This window comes from Neophocaena asiaeorientalis, unplaced genomic scaffold (assembly GCF_003031525.2).
Source record: "Neophocaena asiaeorientalis asiaeorientalis breed wild unplaced genomic scaffold, Neophocaena_asiaeorientalis_V1.1 scaffold353, whole genome shotgun sequence".
Taxonomy (NCBI): domain Eukaryota; kingdom Metazoa; phylum Chordata; class Mammalia; order Artiodactyla; family Phocoenidae; genus Neophocaena; species Neophocaena asiaeorientalis.
In genome coordinates, this window is record NW_020175261.1 from 942594 (window position 1) to 965052 (window position 22459).

Genomic DNA, 22459 nt, shown 5'->3' on the forward strand with positions numbered 1-22459 from the left:
GAGTGTGGGTGAACTTCCGCTTTCTAGCCTCCCATCTCTAATAATTTATTTAATAAGTGTTGAAGTAGTCATAGACTTTGCACTGTCTTCTTTTCATTAATAATAATCACTTCATTCAATAACTTTTTACTGATCTCCTATTTGGCAGGCACTGTAGGTGCTAGACCATTTCCTGTCCCAAGTTTGTTTATAACATTTATTTTCTATTCGTGTTCTCCCCCCTAATGTTTGTACTGTGTCTGAATTGTTCGCATAGTTTCTTAAAGTCTTGCTTTCTCTTTGGCTGTGTTGTGTTTACTCTTTGATTGTTGTCACCTCTTATTCAGATAGCAACTGGACAGGGTGTGAGTGAGGAAATTAGGGCAATTTGGGGGGAGTTCATTGATTGTCTTATATTTTTAGTTATGAGCTGATAAAGGCTGCAGTGGTAAATGGTTCAGAAATCCTGGGGATTCCACACACGGCATTTGCACAAGGACCTCCTCGTATTATCAACTAGTAGGCATATTCTAAACTAAGACAAAAGTAGACAACAACCTTGTAACATGAGTTTTGCCTGGGAGCAGTTCTTTCTCCAAACTGTACCTGACCTGGCATCCATTCTCAAGATAGCGGGATTCCGTGAATTTAAAAGGTAGTCAAGGGACTTCCCCGGCTGTCCAGTGGTTAAGACTCCGCCTTCCAGTGCAGGGAGGCACGAGTTGGGGAATTAAGATCCCACATGCTGTGCAGTGTGGCCAAAAAATTAAAAAAAAAAATATATATATATATAATATAGTCAAGATCCGCTGTTTTGCCACTGTCTCAAATTCACATGATTATTTTTATTTTCACTAATTTATTTTTTTCAGGTTGACATTACCCAGCCATTCTGCCTTCTGCTTTATACATCATTATAAATGTGACATATTTTAATATAATACAGTCACTGTTTGACCGTCGTTACTTTGCTGGGTCATTTTCTTTATATTTCTTGGGTTTGGAGGTGGAATGTGAAGACAATATTGAGAGAAACACTAGTGAAATGAAATCTAATAGGTTGTACATAAGTCCACATTTTAACAGTATGTCCCGATTCTTATAAAAGCAACAGATTGTCTCAAGGCAGATAGTGAGACATTTGTCCAGGTGGATAAGTCCTTAATCTAAGTGCATTGTGTTGTGTGTGGTGTATACCTCAGCAGGCATCTCACAAAAGTTGGTGTCATGCTTTCCCAGCTGAAAAGCATGAACAACTTTCTCCACGAGTGCTTCTCAAACTTTAACATGCTTGTGGATCACCTGGGGATCTTGTTAAACTGCAGATTCATAAAGACTAGGTCAGGGTGGAGCTGAGATTATGCATTTCTAGCAGTTCTCCAGGGATGTCAGCACTGGTCTGCAGACAACATTGGAGTAGCGGGGCTCTAAACCACTTCTATTTTGCTTTGACTACAGGTGCTGAATCGATTCTCCTCGGCCCCTCTCATTCCACTTCCAACCCCTCCCATTATTCCAGTACTACCTCAGCAATTTGTGCCCCCTACAAACATTAGAGACTGTATACGCCTTCGAGGTCTTCCCTATGCAGCCACAATTGAGGATATCCTGGACTTTCTGGGGGAATTTTCCACCGATATTCGGACTCATGGGGTCCACATGGTATTGAATCACCAGGTAAGAAAGTCACTTACTGGAAAACTGACTTGCTTATTCTTATTAAATACACCCTTCCGATAAAAAGGTAACAAATGTTCATCGGTTGTATAGTAAGTCTTAAAGGAAAGATTTAACTATAAATGCCAGGGGTCTTTAAGATGAACTCTGGAAAGAATGCTGTCATTGGTATGGTAATTCAAATTCAGCTCTGATTCCATCATCACATATATCCATCAAATCATCAATAGCATCGGGTAGGAGACAAATACATTACCAGTCTAATACAACATTTTACTGTTGCAGTTACTGAAGTCTGCAGCTCTGCTGCTGTAGTGTGAAAGCAATCATAGACAATATATAAACCAAGGAGCACGTCTGTGCTCCTAAGTATTTTGTATCCATAGACTGTTTAGAAATGACTTATTTTATTTCACATGTATATAGTAGATATCAAATTACATTCAGTAGAGTACAAACTCCAAAATAACTTGTATCTATACCACCTAGAACACTATGTGATCTTAAAAGGCGCTCCGATGTGTTAGTGAATTGTTGAGAATCCTCTATCAAAATCTAATCGGCTTCTTATAGTATGCAATATATATATGCTAAGCATATTAAAAGTAGTTCCTGGCTTGGTATCTCTCATTTTTTAAATAAAATTAATTGTATTAGTTGCTGGGCAATTTGCCAGTATTTTGTGCCATCACAAGCAGGACTTTAAAAACCCATAAAGCACGTAGTTCTAATTAAAATTTTGGAACTCTTTATTAAAAGCGAAGTGTCAGTTTTTGAAAGTAAGATGTTTTCTGTGCATCGTAGTCTGAATATAGGTTTGTATTACAAACACCAATTTTTTCTAAACTGCTAGCTTCCCACTTTCTCTTTTCATGTGATGATTTGGTCACATTCATAACCATAATCCTGTCTCACCGGAAGGTGCGTGCCACTGGGTACAAGGAATCAGAAAACATTGAGCCTCTGTCTGGTGTTCCACACCAGCACGTGCTCATTCGAACTCTCACGTCAATATGAAGCTATGCAGCATTTTATCTGACTAGGAGTCCTCTTGGCATGCTTCACTGATGGGATTCGTTTTGGGTAAAATTCCCCACAGTTCAGCATCACCAGGGAATTGTTCGGGTTCTCTCTGAGTCACCACTTCTAATAACCTAGGGGCTATTATTACTCTATGATTAACAACAGTAGACAGATTTGCCTCTCATTGACCCTGTGACCTATTTGACTACACTTGGGAGAAATGCTTCTTTGATGATGGACAAGCTCTTAGCTGCCTCGAAGATGTTAGTTTTCCATCTTGGACTGGGTTTCCCTGGTGTCCTTAACTTCCCTGGTATGGTAACTCTTATGGTAACTTGCATGGTAATAATTTGCAATAACTAGTCCCTTAGAGACTTTAAAGAAATCCATAAAATAAAAAAGGAGTCTTATAAGCTGGTTGTGCCTTTTTTCTCTCCCATGAAATGTCTATGCTAAAGAAAACTAAGGCATTCTGGTTCTGTGGAGCAGACATCTACCAGCTTTGTTTTAAATAGGATTTTTAGCAAGCTATTAGTAACAGAGGAAATGTCTATAAACATCTGTCGGCCAAGGTTTGAAACAGAGATGCAAGGGAAGAGGTGAGAGAAGGGCTCCCAAGCAATGCTGATGATAACAGCTCTCACCACCCTTCACTGTGCTTTGCAACTCCCAATTCCTCTCCTCCTTCCCTATCCGCAAGCCACATTCCAATCTAGGCTTCAGGGAGAAGGGGAAGGGATGTTGCAGGTCAGTGAGAGACAGACTTGAAAGACAGAAGAGAGCAGTGGTTTGTTCAGTTTCATGTAGGAGGATGCGTAAAGCTCTAATACTGGTTCTGTTACTAGCTTTTCTCAATTGAGTAAGATTTAATCGGATTTTTCAGAAAGGAAAAACCCAGTATACAAGCCTTTACTTTGAAACTGCAGTCACAAGGAGACGTTTGCAAAAGTCCATAAATCTAATTCTAATTGATAAAAATCAAAAAGGATCACATTCAGCTATGAGCTCTCAAAACTATTTCTTCAAGGTTTTGTGGGCAATTCTGTTGATTAGGTGACGAAACATAAGTCTGATTTCAGTAGATCATACTGTCACCCAGATGTTATGGCTAAAATGTCTGTACTATGGGTGATTGTCACTGTGCATGTTTTGTAAGCAACTACTTCCTTGTTGAAGGAGACAGTCTCCTTTTGTTTTTATTCTTCCCCCACGTGCTCAGGGACGCCCATCAGGAGATGCCTTTATCCAGATGAAGTCTGCGGACAGAGCATTTATGGCTGCACAGAAGTGTCATAAAAAAACCATGAAGGACAGATATGTTGAAGTCTTTCAGTGTTCAGCTGAGGAGATGAACTTTGTGTTAATGGGGGGCACTTTAAATCGAAATGGCTTATCCCCACCGCCATGTAAGTTACCATGTAAGTTTTTCTTGGGTCTTGGCGCTATTCTACGCTATATGCTGGTAGGTGCTTAAGCTGCTTTCATAACTTTCTGTGCCCCTGGTTCTTTCTAAGGCAGGTGAGGTGGTTACATAAGTCTTTCCCATCTGAAATCGGTAGTATCTGGTAATCATTTAAGACCTTGGTTGTGGACACCCATAATTAGAGATTCTACAAATACCTCCTTTCAGATTATATTCTTGCTTTTCCAGTGATAAGCACTTGATTTCTGAAGCTTAGTGTGCTCAAGATAAGCACTGACTCTGGGAGACAACCTGGCTATGTAGATACTTTAATACGTAATAAATATTACATATTAAATACATAACATTTAAAGGTAAAGTAAGTATGGACAGATCCTTTTTTTTTTTCCTGCAACACATTAAGCTTTTTTGTTTTGTGTTTTTTAAAGAAGGGCGAGTTGATGCCCATTTTGCATTTTTAATTTTTTTGAGCAGTAAGTATTTTGGGGGAAGGATAACCTGAAGAGCATCCCTCTTGCTCTCCAGGATATCTGGAATAAGCAAGTTAGTAAAAAACAAAAAAAAAGATACAAATGCATAAATAAATTAGCCGAAGTTACCATTGGATCGCAGGATCAGTGCTTAATATCAAGCCATGCTGTTGCTCATTGGCACCTGGGTGCACGCCATCTGGAATCCTGTTTGAGAGGAATAAGCCCTTTAGTCGGGAGACCAAGTTCCGGTTTGTGACTAAGGAACATTTGGGGATCTGATGTTTAAAACTTGAATTTTCTGACCAAGTTTTCACTTTTGAGTAAGACATACCTTGTTAGGAAGCATGCTGGGTATGTTTAAAGAAAGTAGCACTTGGAATACAGTCCAAAGATAACTGAGAAAGTAAACTGGATTATGTGCTTGATTCCAATAAAGTGGGGAGTGTTACGACATCACTTTCTAGTAAAGAGGGATCTACACCAATAAACCTATTTGATAAAGTATTATTCATAGGACATTCAGTAGGGCTTAATCCTTTATTTCCCTTGGAATTCCTAACTGCTAATGTTCCATTTATCTGCTGCTTGCTATTGGTGGATATCTTAAGAGTTGATCATAAATGAGTATCAAGTTTTAAAAATTCATGATTGGGCTTAAGTGGATATCTTAATGTAATCTTAGTTGTAGGTTTCCTGTCCATAAACCACTGATAATATCAGTAACTTTTACAATTTCCCATACTGATAATCTGTCAAGCATTATGAGATAAGGGAATTTCTCCATCATGTATAACCCAAATTCTTCTGCTGTGATATCCTTTTACTCCTCTCTTCCTGGTGGAAAAGTCATCATTACAGACTTCGTAAGATTTTTACTTCTTCCCTTTTCCCCCTCACAAGCCCTAAAATAATAATAATTTCCCTGGCAGTCCAGTGGTTAAGACTCTGCACTTCCACTGCAGGGGGCACGGTTCCAGTCCCTCTTTGGGGAAGTAAGATCCTGCATGCTGCACCATGCACGGCCAAAAAAAAAAAAAAAATTTTTTTTAAAAAAATCTAAATGCATTTTTACATAAAATATATTTCCATATCTTTTAATACTTTCTAAAAATTTTATTTAAAATTTGGCCATTTGTCAATTTAGTGGAAGAGTTCACTCATTAAAAAATCAGAATTCTAATTTATGCATGCTAATATGCTTGTTCTACTGGACTTTCTTTTTCCTGCCAATTCGCTTTAGGTGACAATCTCTTTATGACTTAGGTGCCTCGGTTTGTTCTGTTTGTCCTTTTTGTGGACTCTTTTAGGCCAGGGATCATAATTTTAAAATTATCTACATTAGGTATCTACCATGTAGCAATTTTTGATGGGTATGAAGGAGGTACCCGAAAATTGAATATGAAATCAATATGTTGGTCTTGGGTTTTTTTGTTTGTTTGTCTGTTTTTGGGTTTTTTTGGCCGTGCCGCACAGCTTTCAGGACCTCAATTCCCTGACAGGCATTGAACCTGGGCCATAGCAGTGAAAGCCCTGGAATCCTAACCACCAGGCCACCAGGGAATTCCCGGGTCTTGGGTTTATGTACCCATATTCAGCTGACTCACTCATCTCCATAGACATATAGAAGCTCATAAGAAGAGCAAAAGACAGTAGAGATTTTCCTGTGAAAATTATCCAGTGGGCTTCAGCTATTTGCAACATATATTAGGTGGTTCTAGGTTTGAAAATTAAAGTCAGGAATTCCAAATTCAGTCAACCTCTCAGTTATCTATTCTGTTGGGTGCAGATGGCTTGGAGAGTTGTGTTCATCCTACACATTAGTGACCAGCAAGTGGTCTGACTTAAGTGAGTTACCGGGCCTTGAAGATGTTGCATAACCAGAAGACAAAGGAATTCCATCCTTTCTACTTTCTATTTAATCTGAATCAGCTGACTCTCAGGAAGACTTGCACAGGGTTATCTCCCAGATTGGATTTTTTTATTTTTTAGACTGGTCTGAAGATGTAGATTAGCGTCAAAAACCCATCTTCCGGGTTGCCTTGAAGTGTACATGATCCAGAGTTAATCTACTCCTTTTAGGTCAGTTTACTCTGGCACAGTCTATGCTTTGGCATAATACATGGTCCTGGTGAATAGTGTTTTATCATAACTGTCTTCATGTTGTCCTATAGAGTAGATAACAATATGAACAAGCAGCCTAGTGCTCAAAGGGGGAAAAAACCCAGCTTTTGGTCTGAAGTTACACTAAATGTCAGTCTGTCCCATGTTTCTTTCCTCAAAGAGTTACTTTGTGGTAACTGGCACTTAGGAGTGGGGGAAAAAAAAAATCACGTGTCATGAAATGGTTGCGAAGACTTGAAAGTCCACTTGATACTGGTTTTTCCAAGTTTCAGACTAAGAACCGTTCTTTAGGTTGACGGAGTGTGTGAGATTTGAGATTGCTTCTAGGTGTTATCTGTATAAGCAAGAGGAAGATGCTTGGGATGGTATACAGAACTGGTCTCTTTCTTTCGAATGTATATATGGAACAGCGACCTTGTAGCTTTAGTGCTAGCACATGTGTCAACTACTACAAATATATCTCAAGGTCTCTCTCTTTGCTTATTTAGGCCTGTCTCCTCCCTCCTACACATTTCCAGCTCCTGCAGCCGTTATTCCTCCTGAAGCTGCCATTTATCAGCCCTCTGTGCTCTTGAATCCACGAGCACTGCAGCCCTCCACAGCATACTACCCAGCAGGCACCCAGCTTTTCATGAACTACACAGCGTACTACCCCAGGTAAGGCTCTGATGGAAGTGGAAATGAGGGACAGAAACAAAGGACTCCTTTAGTAGCCGCTGCCTGAGTTCACAAAAGAATGTTGTCTGCCACGTTGAAGGTTAGCATGACCAGCAACAGTTTCTGCTCATATCTCTGACCAAGAAGGTTGTTTCAAGACAAACCAAAATGTTTATTTTATTTTATTTATTTATTTATTTTTAACATCTTTATTGGGGTATAATTGCTTTACAATGGTGTGTTAGTTTCTGCTTTATAACAAAGTGAATCAGCTATACATATACATATGTTCCCATATGTCTTCCCTCTTGCGTCTCCCTCCCTCCCACTCTCCCCATCCCACCCCTCCAGGCTGTCACAAAGCACCGAGCTAATATCCCTGTGCCTTGCGGCTGCTTCCCCCCAGCTATCTACCTTACTACGTTTGTTAGTGTGTATATGTCCATGACTCTCTCTCGCCCTGTCAAAACTCACCCTTCCCCCTCCCCAAAATGTTTATTTTTTAACCATCTATTTTCAGCGTGATACTTTAGGTTACGTGTGGATACAACTTTCCATTTTTCCTCCTATTTTAGGGTTGTCAGTAGCACAGTAATCATTCTAATAGGGTGGCAGTATCACGTGAATGAATTACAAATGGGAAAATCCATGATGATGACAATTATATTTTTAAGTACCATGAATTCATGTCAACCCAAAATAAATAAAAACTGTTGTTTTAAATTTTATAGGGCTTGTATTCTTTCCTCTCTGAATCTTTACTAACAAGTGCAGAATGAGATTATTCAGTACTTTATTAGAATCTACATATTTTAAATCTGATTATTTTTAGTTGTCCTCAATTTCTTGGAGGCAGCAGGATATAATGGAGAGAAATTTGTCAGTCTGGAAATTGGGAGACCCGAGTTTTGGTCTCATCTGTTCTTCTACCTGAGGCAATTCACTTGACCTTTCTGGTTGTTACAAAATGATCAGATCAGCCACGCTTTTGGAGTCCCTCCCAGGTCTGATTGCCTGTGATTCTAACTTGTATATATAATGACCTCCCGTTCTCAATTTTCTTTTCAAAAAAAAAAAAAAATTTTTTTTTTTTAAAGTCTTTGTTTGGACTTCCCTGGCGGTCCATTGATTGGGACTCCGCACCTCCACTGGAGGGGGCCCATGTTTGATCCCTGGTTGGGGAAGATCCCACATGCTGCAAAGCCAAAAAAAAAAAAAAAAAAAGTCTTTAGCTACTAACCAGTTCACTTCATTAAAATAAAATTTTACTTTGGCACAAGCAATATTGCTCAAAAATTTTTATAAGTATACCAGGCCTTGTTTTTTCCTTCTCAAGCTATTTAAAATAAATGTTTTGAGTACATCCACCAATGTATATGTGAGGTTTTTGATAAGTGGCCTGGAACTTACCTATCTGATCTCTGTGTGGTTTTTTTTTTTGTTTATTTGTTTTTCTGGCCTTGCTTCGTGACTTGTAGGATCTTACTTCCCCGACCAGGGATCGAACCCAGGCTCCCTGTAGTGGAGGTGTGGGGTCCTAACCACTGGACCGCCAGGGGATTCCCTGTCACGCTGTATTTTTTATTCTCTCTCCATCTGCAGTTTCCCAATAGGGAGCAAGAACTTTGGAATCTTGGTAGCAGTGAAGCTGGTAGCCACTATTAATTAAATTTGTTTAATTTTTTTAGAAACATTCATTAATGCTATTGAAAATGTTCCTTTTGTTTGTTTTGTTTTGTGATTTGAAAATGTTCTTTATTCTCCTGGGGAAGAAGAATAGGGAGAAAGCCATGATAATCATCAGCTGGCCATCTTTTGAAAGCTTGAAAAAGGGCTCAGAAGCATGAGTAATTGTTAATTGTTCATGGTTGAGTACCATGTCAGACACCCAGCCCAATCCCAATCTGTCACCTTCTCTAGACCCTGTGACAGTCACTTGCTGGTAGTGGCTCTGGTTATAAGAAAGATCTCTGTCTTCCTGTCTTACACCATCAGAATGTCAGGAGTGGAATGCGTTGTGCCACCGGATGCCTGGTGCAATTTCTTGTGCCTATAATACACTTGCAAAGTATCCAGTTCCACCATTGCCTTGCTATCTGGACACTGTTAAAAGAAGGAATCTCTTAGAAATAGTTTTCCATCATAGTGAGATGGGAACTTGAGTCTTGAATTGAAGCCCCAAAGGCAAACGGAACTGACATTTATGGCTTAATAGCTCCTGTAATTTTGGGCCCCTGCTTATATTTAATTTTTTTCTACTAGTGGTTTTTTTTTTCTACTAGTGGTTTTAAAGTTTGTAATGTCCTCATTATTAAGTCTAAGAGGATAGAAGTAGTGAGTAAAAGTAGACTCCCATTCTACACAACACCAAGTCCAAAAGTAACCACTACTATCAGTTTGATAACATACACGTATCTGTGTGCTTGTAAATAATGTGGCGTACTAACATACTGCCCGCTGTTTTGTTTTGTCTGTTTGTTTGTTTTAACTTGCCAGTATGTCATTGACTTCTTTCCTAAGGAATATCTGTATATATACCTCACTCTTGTAACTTCCATATGATATCCCAAGAATGAAAATATATCATAATTTAACAATTCCTTTATTTTTATAGACATTTAATTTTATTTTTCTGTTAAACAAAACTTGTATTGATCTTTAAATACTTCGATTTCTGTAGAACAGTTTCACAGGAGTGGGATTTTAAAATCAAAAGTCATGTGTGTTATATTTAAATTAATATTTCCAAATAACTCCTAGTATGATTCACTCTCTTAATTTACATTTCCCTAATTCTAGTGAAATTACTGACACAAAGTGTTCAAACATGGGGATGTGCTGTTAACCATACTTAAAATCTGTAATAATTTAAAAAGCAAATTCCAAAAACGATAAAATATTTTACAGTTTTGGGAGAAAGCCATTAATTTCTAACATCACATGACTGTAAGGCGTTTGAGGCTCTGTAATGTAAATGTTTAAGTATATTTTGGCCTATTCTCTGATACATAGGAAAGTGTGAGATAGCATACTTTAGGCTAAAACAAGATACTGAATCAGAAGCTCTGGAGTTTGTCTCTTTTTAAATTAAAAAAAATTAAATTCCCTCCATTTTTATATTTCATTGAAGTATATTGATTTACAGTATTGTGTTAATTTCTGCTGTACAGCAAAGTGATTCAGTTATATATTCTTTTCCATTATGGTTTATTACACAATATTGTCCCTCCACTTTTTTTTTTAATTTTTAAAAAAATTTTATTGGGCTCCCCTGGTGGCGCAGTGGTTGAGAGTCCGCCTGCCGATGCAGGGGACACGGGTTCGTGCCCCGGTCCGGGAAGATCCCGCGTGACGCGGAGCGGCTGGGCCCGTGAGCCATGGCTGCTGAGCCTGCGCGTCCGGAGCCTGTGCTCCGCGACAGGAGAGGCCACAGCAGTGAGAGGCCCGCGTACCTTGGAGTATAGTTGATTTAAAATGTGTTATCCACTTTTTAAATGAAATATGTCCGTTTGACTTCAGATTATGCACATGTTCATTACTTTAAAACATCAATATGCTAACATTTTGCAGACTTTTAAAAGTATGCCCCTCAAAAACAGTAACTGGTTTTACTGTTTTTAACTTTGAATTTATCTGGGCAAACTATAATTTAGTACCTCTGTGTGCGACATACTGGGAATATTAGGGTTAATAAAATATGGACCCTTTCTGGTGTAGAGTAGCTGACAGAGTTCATCCCTGTGCAAAGTCAGTGACTTCAAAGGGCTCCTTCAGCTAGTGGGCATTTGTTCATATTTTATTTCCTCTAACTTGGTATATTTGGAGATAGAACCTATGATGGGTATTTCATCATAAGGATTTGGGTTACTTGAGGAACATTTAAGGAGAAAACAGTGAACCAGTGAATTGCTTTCTTTTGGTTTAAAAACTCATTGTTAAATGAGTTTTTAGCAGTCTAAATGTGTGGCTGTAACAACAGCATCTTGAAGAGCAAGTGAAATTAAAGCAAGTGGTTCTATTTTCTGATTATGAACACTGGTTTTTCCTTTCACCCCTTGGAAGAAGATTTCGGTTACCCAGTATCCCAGAGCTTAGCCCAGGGTACAGAAGAATTAGAAGGGACTATCTGTTCATGCCCACCCTGCTTATTACTCAGAACTCTGTTTTATCACACCTTGTCTCTCCCATTACATAAAGTCCTACCTTTTGTTCTGACCTCTCATTTTTCTTAGAAAAGAATATTCTCTTTTGCATCAAAGCTGTAGCACAGGTAAGACACATGCTGAGTCTTCAAACAAATGTCATGTGATTTAAAGAAAGATGGATTAACATAAATGTCTTTTAGATGTTATAAATAATAACATATCACCTTGAACCAAAAGAGAGGGCAAGGGATGTTTGACATTTTTAATGAGTGATGCTTTACTTGCATACCCATGAGAAAGGTTTGGGAGGTGTGGGAGGGGACTTTTATGTTTTTCACATAACCATTACTTGTAAAATCATTCTTTCTACCCAAGCAATGAATACGTATATTTAGTAATATTGAGGCATTCTGCAATGCTTGGTTTGTTGTGTGGTGTTCTTGTATTCTATTCTGAAATTCTTTGCACTTGAGCCAAAAAGAATACCAAGCCTCTGAGAGATGCATGCATTTCCTATTTTGAACACTTGGCTTTCTTATTCCAGTTTCCTTTTGTTATCGAGATAAGTATAGGTTCACAAGGTTGTAACAAACAGTACAGAGGCATTCCATATCACTTTAAGTAGTTTCTCACAGTGGTAACATTTGACAACCAAATGTAAAGTTAAATTTACTTTCTAATTTACTTATTGAAAGCTTTCTCTTTTTTTAGTATGTATTTTATTTATTTTTGGCTGCATCAGGTCTTAGTTGCAGAACGCGGGGTCTTCCTTGATGCATGTGGGATCTTTCGTTGCAGGACAGGCTCCAGAGCCCATGGGCTCTGTAGTTTGTGGCATGCAGGCTCTCTCTTTGAGGCGCGGGAGCTCAGTAGTTGTGGCATGCGGGCTTAGCTGCCCCGCCGCATGTGGGATCTTAGTTCCCTGACCAGGGATCGAACTTGCATCCCCTGCATTGAAAGGCGGATTTTTTACCACTGGACCACCAGGGAAGTCCCAAAAGCTTTCTGATAGGACTAAGAAAAAGAAAGAATTCTTGTTTTAAAAAAATTCTTTTTGTAAGTTAAACATTTAGTGCCACAAATGCAAACTGGAACTCGGCATGCAGTGAAATTATACTAGAACATTGTAACAATGCAATATTAATGCAATATCAGGCAATGTTGTTACAACGGAGAAGCACCAGATAATTTTTGTTGGTGGGAGCAACTCTTTTTTTTTTTTTTTACTGCTGTGGGCAACTCAGTCTATACTATCAGTCCCTGAGAATTCAGTGTAGTTTCATGGAATAGTCATTTGTTAGTCTAAAGACCTTATTCATATGATGAGCAGTCCAGGGAATTTAAAATATGCTTAAAATTCTTTTCAGCATTGTAGAAAATTATCAAGTGCAGTGAACTTCAAGGAAAAAAAAATTTCATTACCCCAAACACTTGATTGATTTCAATGTGTAAGGTTTTTTTTCCCTAAGGATTTTTTTTCTTACAAAATGGGGATGGTATTATACATGTTATTTTCAAGCATAACTTTAAAAGAATCTATTACAGAAATTTTCAAACTAACATAATTTGGGAGAATATTTATTACCCAATTTCAACAATATCAATATTTCCCAATCTTGTATCATCTGTTTCCATGCGTACCCTGCTATACCCTTACCCGCAGAACATTTTAAAGCACAAAAACCTAGAGATCATTTCTTTCACCTGTTGCTGTTTATGTGCCCAATATATCTTTAAATTAAGCACCTTATTCTTAAGCATTAATGACTTTAGTTAAAGCAGAACTTAACGAAAACACATGTGCCAATGTTGATAGACCTATTTTGCCTCCGTTGCCCTATTTAAGCGTTTCCTTGGTATATCTTTAAGACATTACCTTGATATAGGCTAAAAGGAAAAATTGACATTTGTCTATGAATTTTATCTAATAATACAGAGTAATGACTTTTGATTTTCTTTACTGTGTGTTATGTGGTCTTTTAAGCCGCCTTTTTTTTTCTTTTGGCTGCTTTGGGTCTTTGTTTCTGCACAGGGGCTACTCTTTGTTGTGGTGTGAGGGCTTCTCATTGCGGTGTCTTCTCTTGTGGAGCTTGGGCTCTAGGCTCACGGGCTTCAGTAGTTGTGGCTTGCTGGCTCTAGAGCGTGGGCTCAGTAGTTGTGGCTCACAGGCTCTAAAGCGCAGGCTCATTAGTTGTGGCGCATGGGCTTAATTGCTCCATGGCATGTGGGATCTTCCCGGACCAGGGCTGGAAGCTGTGTCCCCTGCATTGGCAGGCAGATTCTTAACCACTGTGCCACCAGGGAAGCCCCTAAGCTGCCTTTTTTTAAACCAAAAGCAAAATGGCTTTATTAGCAAACATTTTCCATTTAAGTTCAAAATAATCAAATCATAATAACCACGACGCTAGAATGGGATTGCTTCTGGAGAGGTTCTGATCTGGAGGGGGAGGGGTGTGATGGAGTCATACTGCTGGCTCTGTATTTGTACCTTTCAATGTTGTATGCTATTCCTATTCCAAAACAAGACAAAAGCTCATTTAAAAAACAGAACGCCAAAATAGTTTACAAAATAATAACTTCTGTAAATGTGCCTCTCTGGAAATTGTTGTCTTTTGTTACTTCTGTTACAAATGTCCACGGTTAACAGTGTGTTTTGCTTCCTTCTTCATCTAGATTTTTCATCAAAATATTACTTTTAAAAATGTTACTGTTTTCTAAACATGTAAGAAGATCAGTTGTTATCATTTTATACTTTAAATCAAGCAAAAAGATTACTTATAAAATAATTTCTACTCTAGGATTCAGTTGTCAAATTTAAAATGAAGCTTTGTGAGGGCAATTCTTGTTTTGAGTAAGCAGTCTGTAACTTTACTATGTATTTGGAGCATATTATGATAACTGTAGTAGGGGGTTAATAATTTTTGTTGGTGGGAGCAACTCTTTTTTTTTTTTTTTAGTTTGAATGACATTGCTAAATGATGTAAGCAGGAACTGCTGTGGGCAACTCAGTCTATACTATCAGTCCCTGAGAATTCAGTGTAGTTTCATGGAATAGTCATTTGTTAGTCTAAAGACCTTATTCATATGATGAGCAGTCCAGGGAATTTAAAATATGCTTAAAATTCTTTTCAGCATTGTAGAAAATTATCAAGTGCAGTGAACTTCAAGGAAAAAAAAATTTCATTACCCCAAACACTTGATTGATTTCAATGTGTAAGGTTTTTTTTCCCTAAGGATTTTTTTTCTTACAAAATGGGGATGGTATTATACATGTTATTTTCAAGCATAACTTTAAAAGAATCTATTACAGAAATTTTCAAACTAACATAATTTGGGAGAATATTTATTACCCAATTTCAACAATATCAATATTTCCCAATCTTGTATCATCTGTTTCCATGCGTACCCTGCTATACCCTTACCCGCAGAACATTTTAAAGCACAAAAACCTAGAGATCATTTCTTTCACCTGTTGCTGTTTATGTGCCCAATATATCTTTAAATTAAGCACCTTATTCTTAAGCATTAATGACTTTAGTTAAAGCAGAACTTAACGAAAACACATGTGCCAATGTTGATAGACCTATTTTGCCTCCGTTGCCCTATTTAAGCGTTTCCTTGGTATATCTTTAAGACATTACCTTGATATAGGCTAAAAGGAAAAATTGACATTTGTCTATGAATTTTATCTAATAATACAGAGTAATGACTTTTGATTTTCTTTACTGTGTGTTATGTGGTCTTTTAAGCCGCCTTTTTTTTTCTTTTGGCTGCTTTGGGTCTTTGTTTCTGCACAGGGGCTACTCTTTGTTGTGGTGTGAGGGCTTCTCATTGCGGTGTCTTCTCTTGTGGAGCTTGGGCTCTAGGCTCACGGGCTTCAGTAGTTGTGGCTTGCTGGCTCTAGAGCGTGGGCTCAGTAGTTGTGGCTCACAGGCTCTAAAGCGCAGGCTCATTAGTTGTGGCGCATGGGCTTAATTGCTCCATGGCATGTGGGATCTTCCCGGACCAGGGCTGGAAGCTGTGTCCCCTGCATTGGCAGGCAGATTCTTAACCACTGTGCCACCAGGGAAGCCCCTAAGCTGCCTTTTTTTAAACCAAAAGCAAAATGGCTTTATTAGCAAACATTTTCCATTTAAGTTCAAAATAATCAAATCATAATAACCACGACGCTAGAATGGGATTGCTTCTGGAGAGGTTCTGATCTGGAGGGGGAGGGGTGTGATGGAGTCATACTGCTGGCTCTGTATTTGTACCTTTCAATGTTGTATGCTATTCCTATTCCAAAACAAGACAAAAGCTCATTTAAAAAACAGAACGCCAAAATAGTTTACAAAATAATAACTTCTGTAAATGTGCCTCTCTGGAAATTGTTGTCTTTTGTTACTTCTGTTACAAATGTCCACGGTTAACAGTGTGTTTTGCTTCCTTCTTCATCTAGATTTTTCATCAAAATATTACTTTTAAAAATGTTACTGTTTTCTAAACATGTAAGAAGATCAGTTGTTATCATTTTATACTTTAAATCAAGCAAAAAGATTACTTATAAAATAATTTCTACTCTAGGATTCAGTTGTCAAATTTAAAATGAAGCTTTGTGAGGGCAATTCTTGTTTTGAGTAAGCAGTCTGTAACTTTACTATGTATTTGGAGCATATTATGATAACTGTAGTAGGGGGTTTTTTTGTTTGTTTTTGGTTATCTTTGACATAATTAGGGTAAGTTTAGTTACCAAAGTATTTTGACAGTACCTAAATTTGCTTACAATTTCAGTGGAATAGATTCTTAGAAGATTTCTTTATTCCTTCCGAAGTGTTTTTATATTTGTTGGTTACTTAAACTTTCTCCAAGAGGTAGATGCACAGGCACAGAGCAGCTTGTACAGCCTTTAGGAAGAGCTAACAGAAATTGAGAATCCAGATGTGATCATCAGTCCTTCTGCCTCAGTATTAAACTCAAAAAGAATGTTGAAAAGTCATCCTTCTTGAGATTGTTCATTTCAGATGAACAAGTTAGTTCAGAAGTTTCCTACGTGAAAAGTGACTCCATCTTTTGCACTTGCTAGGATTAAAACATTGTTTCTCCAGTCACTTTCCAAAAATATATGGTCTTTGTAACACTAGGGGTGTTAATAACCTTAATACAAAGGCTCGGTGCAGTAATTTTGCAAGAAGTAGAAACCAGATTTCTTTTTGCAAGACTTCTCGGCATGTTTTCTATGTAAATGTGTTTTATGTGTTTTAATTTTCTATGTTTTTTATGTGTTTTTTAATTAATGTGTTTTAGTTTTCTATGTTAATGTCCTCTCATCCAGAGGAGAGACTATAGTCTTCTTTTCCCTTAACCTCTTTTTCTAATAGGACAGATAATGCTTTGATCCTCTCTCCTCTAGAGAAATATGGCAGGTCCTCAAAATATGAATATTATCGTGCTATGACTACTTCTATTTTGGAATGCTACCTGATAACATCAGTGTTACCAATGTTTAGTAATTTGTAATTATTAGATGAAAGGGTGTTATGAGAATTATTTCCAATAGAGTATATATTGTGTTGTTAGACACCCTGGCCTTCAGTATTTTCATATCTTTCCCTGTTCTACAAAGAATTTTCTATGAGTTATTAGGGTACATAAAATATTATAAAAATTAGATTATGTAAATTAGGATTTGAAAAAATATAAGATAGGAAGAAATATTTGATAGTCTGACAACAGAATCTTAGGCAATTAAATTAATATTGGCATAACAATCATAGGCTCTGAGCAGGAGGAAACTTGAATTACAAAACTCATAATTTCAAAGGAAAGAAAGTCATTAATTCTCAGGGAAATATAGTTTTTCTGTACATTGGGTTTGAAAGTTTTTACCCAAATACGTAGAGAGAACATGGAGTACTGCCATGGAGGAAATCTTCACCAACTTTATAATGTAGTCACTGGTGTGCTTCATTCAGTAGTTTCTTTTTCTTTTTTTTTTTATAATATTTTTTTAATTTTTGGCTGCATTGGGTCTTCGTTGCTGCACGCAGGCTTTATCTAGCCGTGGTGAGGGGGGCTACTCTTCGTTGCTGTGCGTGGGCTTCTCATTGCAGTGGCTTCTCTTTGTTGCAGAGCACGGGCTCTAGGCGTGCAGGCTTCAGTAGTTGTGGTGCGTGGGCTCAGTAGTTGTGGCGCACGGGCTTAGTTGCTCTGCAGCATGTGGGATCTTCCCGAACCAGAGATCAAACCCGTGTCCCCTGCAATGGCAGGCGGATTCTTAACCACTGCGCCACCAGGGAAGTCCTCAGTAATTTCTTAATGCAATCTCAGTGTGACTTGCTGAATGAGTCTCAGCAGTAATATCTTCATAACTCTGATGCTCTAGCAGTTTTCTGAATATAAACCTTTGGGGAGACCCTTGTGCTATTTACTTTTTCCCTTCATTTCCTCTCATCTCCCTTCAGTTCTTTGCCCATTCAGGCAACTCCAACAGGGTTTCTTACCCAGCTCAAGTGCAGTCTCCTTGTTAGTTTATGTGATGCGGTACAGTCCCTCCATGCACTGTAGGACCTCGGAGTTCAGGGTTACATTGACTGACTCATGTGGCCCCTAACCCGTTGGGTTCCTTTGTAGTTTTATCAATTTTTGAACCTCTGTAGCTTTTGAGTAGCAGTTACATTATTGTTACCATGTACATCTGAGACTGATAAATACTGACACTTGAGAATCTGAAACCTAACTAAAGATAAAATGGAGGTAAAAACCCAAAACAATGACTTAAAATGAATGTTAGGATGAGCTACTGGCATAGTCTTGTTTTGATGGACAGCTCTCTTTTTGCCGTTATTTAGGGTGTGGTTAAAAAATTCCTTATCTTTCTCTAAACCACCGCCACAAAGCAAATGCACATAATTTTTACGTTATCCTTATTCTGTGGCGATGGCATAATCCATTTATTCTGTGGTGATGGCCTAATCCATTTATACTTTATACTTTGAAGCTATTATGTTTAAAATTGTTTCCCTTATAACATACAGCACTCCCTACCATTCCTTAAATTATATGGGATTTGAAAAAGGCTAAGATTTTCTGATAACTGAGTAACTTTCCATGGAAAGCATTAAATATCTCAAACATTGACTGTAAATTGTGCTTAACTGAATTGGATTAGTTGAAAAGTTAATTTATTTACTTATTTTTCTAAATAAATAAATTTATTTATTTTTTGCTGCATTGTGTCTTCGTTGCTGCACACGAGCTTTCTCTAGTTGCGGTGAGTAGGGGCTACTCTTTGTTGCTGTGTGCGAGCTTCTCATTGCGGTGGCTTCTCTTGTTGTGGAGCACGGGCTCTAGGTATGTGGGCTTCAGTAGTTGTGGTGTGTGGGCTCAGTAGCTGTGGCTCCTGGGCTCTAGAGCACAGGCTCAGTAGTTGTGGTGCATGGGCTTAGTTGCTCCGCAGCATGTGGGATCTTCCTGGACCTGGGCTCGAACCCATGTCCCCTGCATTGACAGGAGGATTCCTAACCACGGCACCACCAGGGAAGTCCTAAAAACAGCTTTATTAAGGTGGTTTACATATCATAAAATTAACCTATTTTAAGTATACAATTCAGTGGTTTTTAGTGTATTTACAGAGTTGTGCTGCTAATTTTAGAACAATTGTGTAAACTAACTTTTAGATAATATAACAATCTAATTTTAGAGTAACTCATTACCCCCAAAGGAAACCTGGTGTCCATTAGCAGAAACTCCCGTTCACTTCCTTTCTACCCACTTTACTTGCCCCTCCCCCATCCCTAAATAACTATCAATCTGTTTTCTGTTTCTATGGATTTGCTTGTTCAGATATTTCATATAAATGGAATCATACCATACGTGGTCTTCTGTGACTGGCTTTTTTTTTTTGGCGGCATTGGGTCTTCATTGCTACATGCGGGCTATCTCTAGTTGTAGCGAGCGGGGGCCACTCTTTGTTGGGGTGCGCAGGCTTCTCATTGCGGTGGTTTCTCTTTTTGCAGAGCACAGGCTGTAGGCGCACAGGCTTCAGTAGTTGTGGCACGCAGGCCCAGTAGTTGTGGCTCACGGGCTCTAGAGCGCAGGCTCAGTTAGTTGCTCCGCGGCATGTGGGATCTTCCCGGACCAGTGCTCAAACCCGTGTCCCCTGCATTGGCAGGCGGATCCTTAACCACGGCGCCACCAGGGAAGTCCGGCATGTGAACTCTTAGTTGCAGCATGTGGGATCTAGTTCCCTGACCAGGGATTGAACCTGGACCCCCTGCATTGGGAGAGCAGAGTTTTAGCCACTGGACCACCAGGGAAGTCCCCGCACATTTTTAAATTGAGTTATTTTTCTTACTGCTTTTTAGTTGTAAAATTTTTGTATATATTCTAGGTAGGAGAGCTTATATGACTTACAAATATTTTCTCCCAGTCTGTGGGTTGTCTTTTCATTTCCTTGATGGAGTCCTTTAAAGCACAAAAGTTTTAAGTTTTGATGCAGTCCAGCTTATCTATTTCTTCTTTTCTCACTTATACTTTTGTTGTCAGATATAATGCAAGGTCATGAAAGTGTATTACTACATATTCCTTTTTTTATTATTATTATTTTTTTTTGCGGTACGCGGGCCTTTCACTGTTGTGGCCTCTCCCGTCGCGGAGCACAGGCTCCGGACGCGCAGGCTCAGCGGCCATGGCTCACAGGCCCAGCCGCTCCGCAGCATGTGGGATCCTCCCGGACCGGGGCACGAACCCACGTCCCCTGCATCGGCAGGTGAACTCTCAACCACTGTGCCACCAGGGAAGCCCACTACATATTCTTTTAAGAGTTGTGTAGTGTTAGCTCTTACACTTAGGTATATTATCATTTTGAATTAATTTTTTATATGGAGTGAGGTAGAGGTCTAAATTCATCCTTTTGCATGTGGATATTTCATTGTTCCAGCACCATTTACTGAAAAGACTTCTTTCCTCATCAAATTGTCTTGGAACCCTCGTCAGAAATCAATTGACCAGGGAATTCCCTGGCTGTCCAGTGATTGGGACACCACGTTTTCACTGCCATGGGCCTGAGTTTGATCCCTGGTCGAGGAACTGGGATCACATGGGCTGTGCAGCATGGCCAAAAAAAAAAAAAAAAAAAATCAATTGACCATAAATGTAAGGGTTTATTTCTCACCTCTCAAATTCTATTCTATTGATCATTGCCTACCCTTATGGGAGTACCACACCATCTTGATTACTGTAGCTTTAGAGTAAGGTTTGCATTTAGGAAATGTAAGTCTTCCTACTTTGTTCTTTTTTAAGAAAGTTTGGCTATTCTGGGTCATTTGTATTTCCATATATGTTTTAGCTTCAGTTTTGTCGTTTTCTGCAAAAAAGCCAGTTGGAATTTTGATAGCTATTGCATCGAATCTGTACAATTTAGAGATAGTATTGCCATTCTAACAAAATTAAATCTTCTGTTTATGAACATGGGCTGTCTTTCCATTTATTTAGATCGTTTATTTTCTAACAGTGTTTCATAGTTTTTAGTGTACAAGTCTTGCTCTTCCTTTGTCAAATTTTTTTCCTAAATATTCTGTTCTTTTTGATGCTATTGTGAATGGAATTGATTTCCTAATTTCCGTTTTGGATTGTTCGTTGTAGTGTATAAAAATGTAGTTAATTTATTTTGTGCATTGATCTTATATCTTTTAACCTTGCCAAACTGGCTTATTCTAGTAATAATTCAGCAAACTGTATTCGATTTTCTACGTGTAAGTTTGCCTTCTTTCTATACTACCATTTTTACTCCATAAGTTACTTTATTTCTTGCTGTTTTTTATTTCAATAATCTGAAAGACCTGGAATTTAGGTTGAGAGAAAATTCTTATTCTCATGTCCTGTCAGGTAGATACAGATTATTTAATTTTTCTTAAGATATCTTGTCTACAGCAGATAATCCTAGTGCAAGGAATAAAGATGTGAATCCCAATTGTATTGTGTTTTGGCTTCATTGGAATAGGTGCTACCCTACAGATGCTGAACATAATTGTCATTTATAGCCTTAAATTTCTAGTTAGATAACTTTTATTTTATCTTGGTTGTATTTTGAAGGTATTGGGTTGGCCAAAAAGTTCCTTTGGTTTTTAAGTGAAAATAAAAGACATATTTTTCATTTTCACCAAGACCTTTATTGAACAACGTATTCACCATTTTGTTCCACTACCTTCTGCCATTTTTCAGGCAACTTCATAATTCCATCTTCCCAAAAGTTTTTATCTTTTTGAGCAAAGAACTGTTCCGGGTGCCTTTTACAGTCTTCCAGGGAATTGAAATTCTTTCCATTAAGAGAGTTTTGTAAAGACCGAAATAAACGGAAATCTGAAGGTGCAATGTCTGGTGAATACAGCAGATGAATCAGAGCCTTCCAGCCAAGCTGTAACAATTTTTGCCTGGTCATCAAAGTAGCATGCAGTCTTGTGTTATCCTGATGAAAGATTATGCATTTTCTGTTGACTAATTCCAGACACTTTTTGTTGGGTGCTGCTTTCAGTTGGTCTAATTGGGAGCAGTACTTATTGGAATTAATCATTTGGTCTTCCGGAAGGAGCTCATAATAGAGGACTCCCTTCCAATCCCATCATATACACACATCACCTTCTTTGGTTGAAGACTGGCCTTTGGTGTGGTTGGTGGTGGTTCATTTCACTTGCCCCACGATCGCTTCCATTCCACATTATTGTACAGTATCCACTTTTTATCACCTGTCACAAATTTGTTTTAAAAATGGAACGTTTTCTGGCTTCCCTGGTGGCGCAGTGGTTGAGAGTCCGCCTGCCAATGCAGGGGACATAGGTTCGTGCCCCGGTCCGGGAAGATCCCACATGCCGCGGAGCGGCTGGGCCCGTGAGCCATGGCCTCTGAGCCTGCGCGTCCGGAGCCTGTTCTCCGCGGCGGGAGGGGCCAGAGCAGTGAGAGGCCTGTGTACCGCAAAAAAAAAAAAA

The 22459-nt window shown here is 38.6% G+C and overlaps 1 protein-coding gene across 6 annotated transcripts in view; it reads left to right on the forward strand.

Annotated features, from left to right (window-relative positions):
• Positions 1–22459, forward strand: part of ESRP1 (epithelial splicing regulatory protein 1) — a 60926-nt gene that overhangs the window by 22798 nt on the left and 15669 nt on the right. For 4 of the 6 annotated variants that reach the window (XM_024765448.1, XM_024765442.1, XM_024765444.1 and 1 more), the window contains exons 11-13: positions 1438–1656; positions 3899–4097; positions 7185–7353. In XM_024765448.1, the coding sequence (XP_024621216.1) occupies positions 1438–1656; positions 3899–4097; positions 7185–7353 (587 nt within the window). The remainder of the gene's footprint in view (positions 1–1437; positions 1657–3898; positions 4098–7184; positions 7354–22459) is intronic. The other 2 variants (XM_024765441.1, XM_024765443.1) reach the window with 1 other exon arrangement.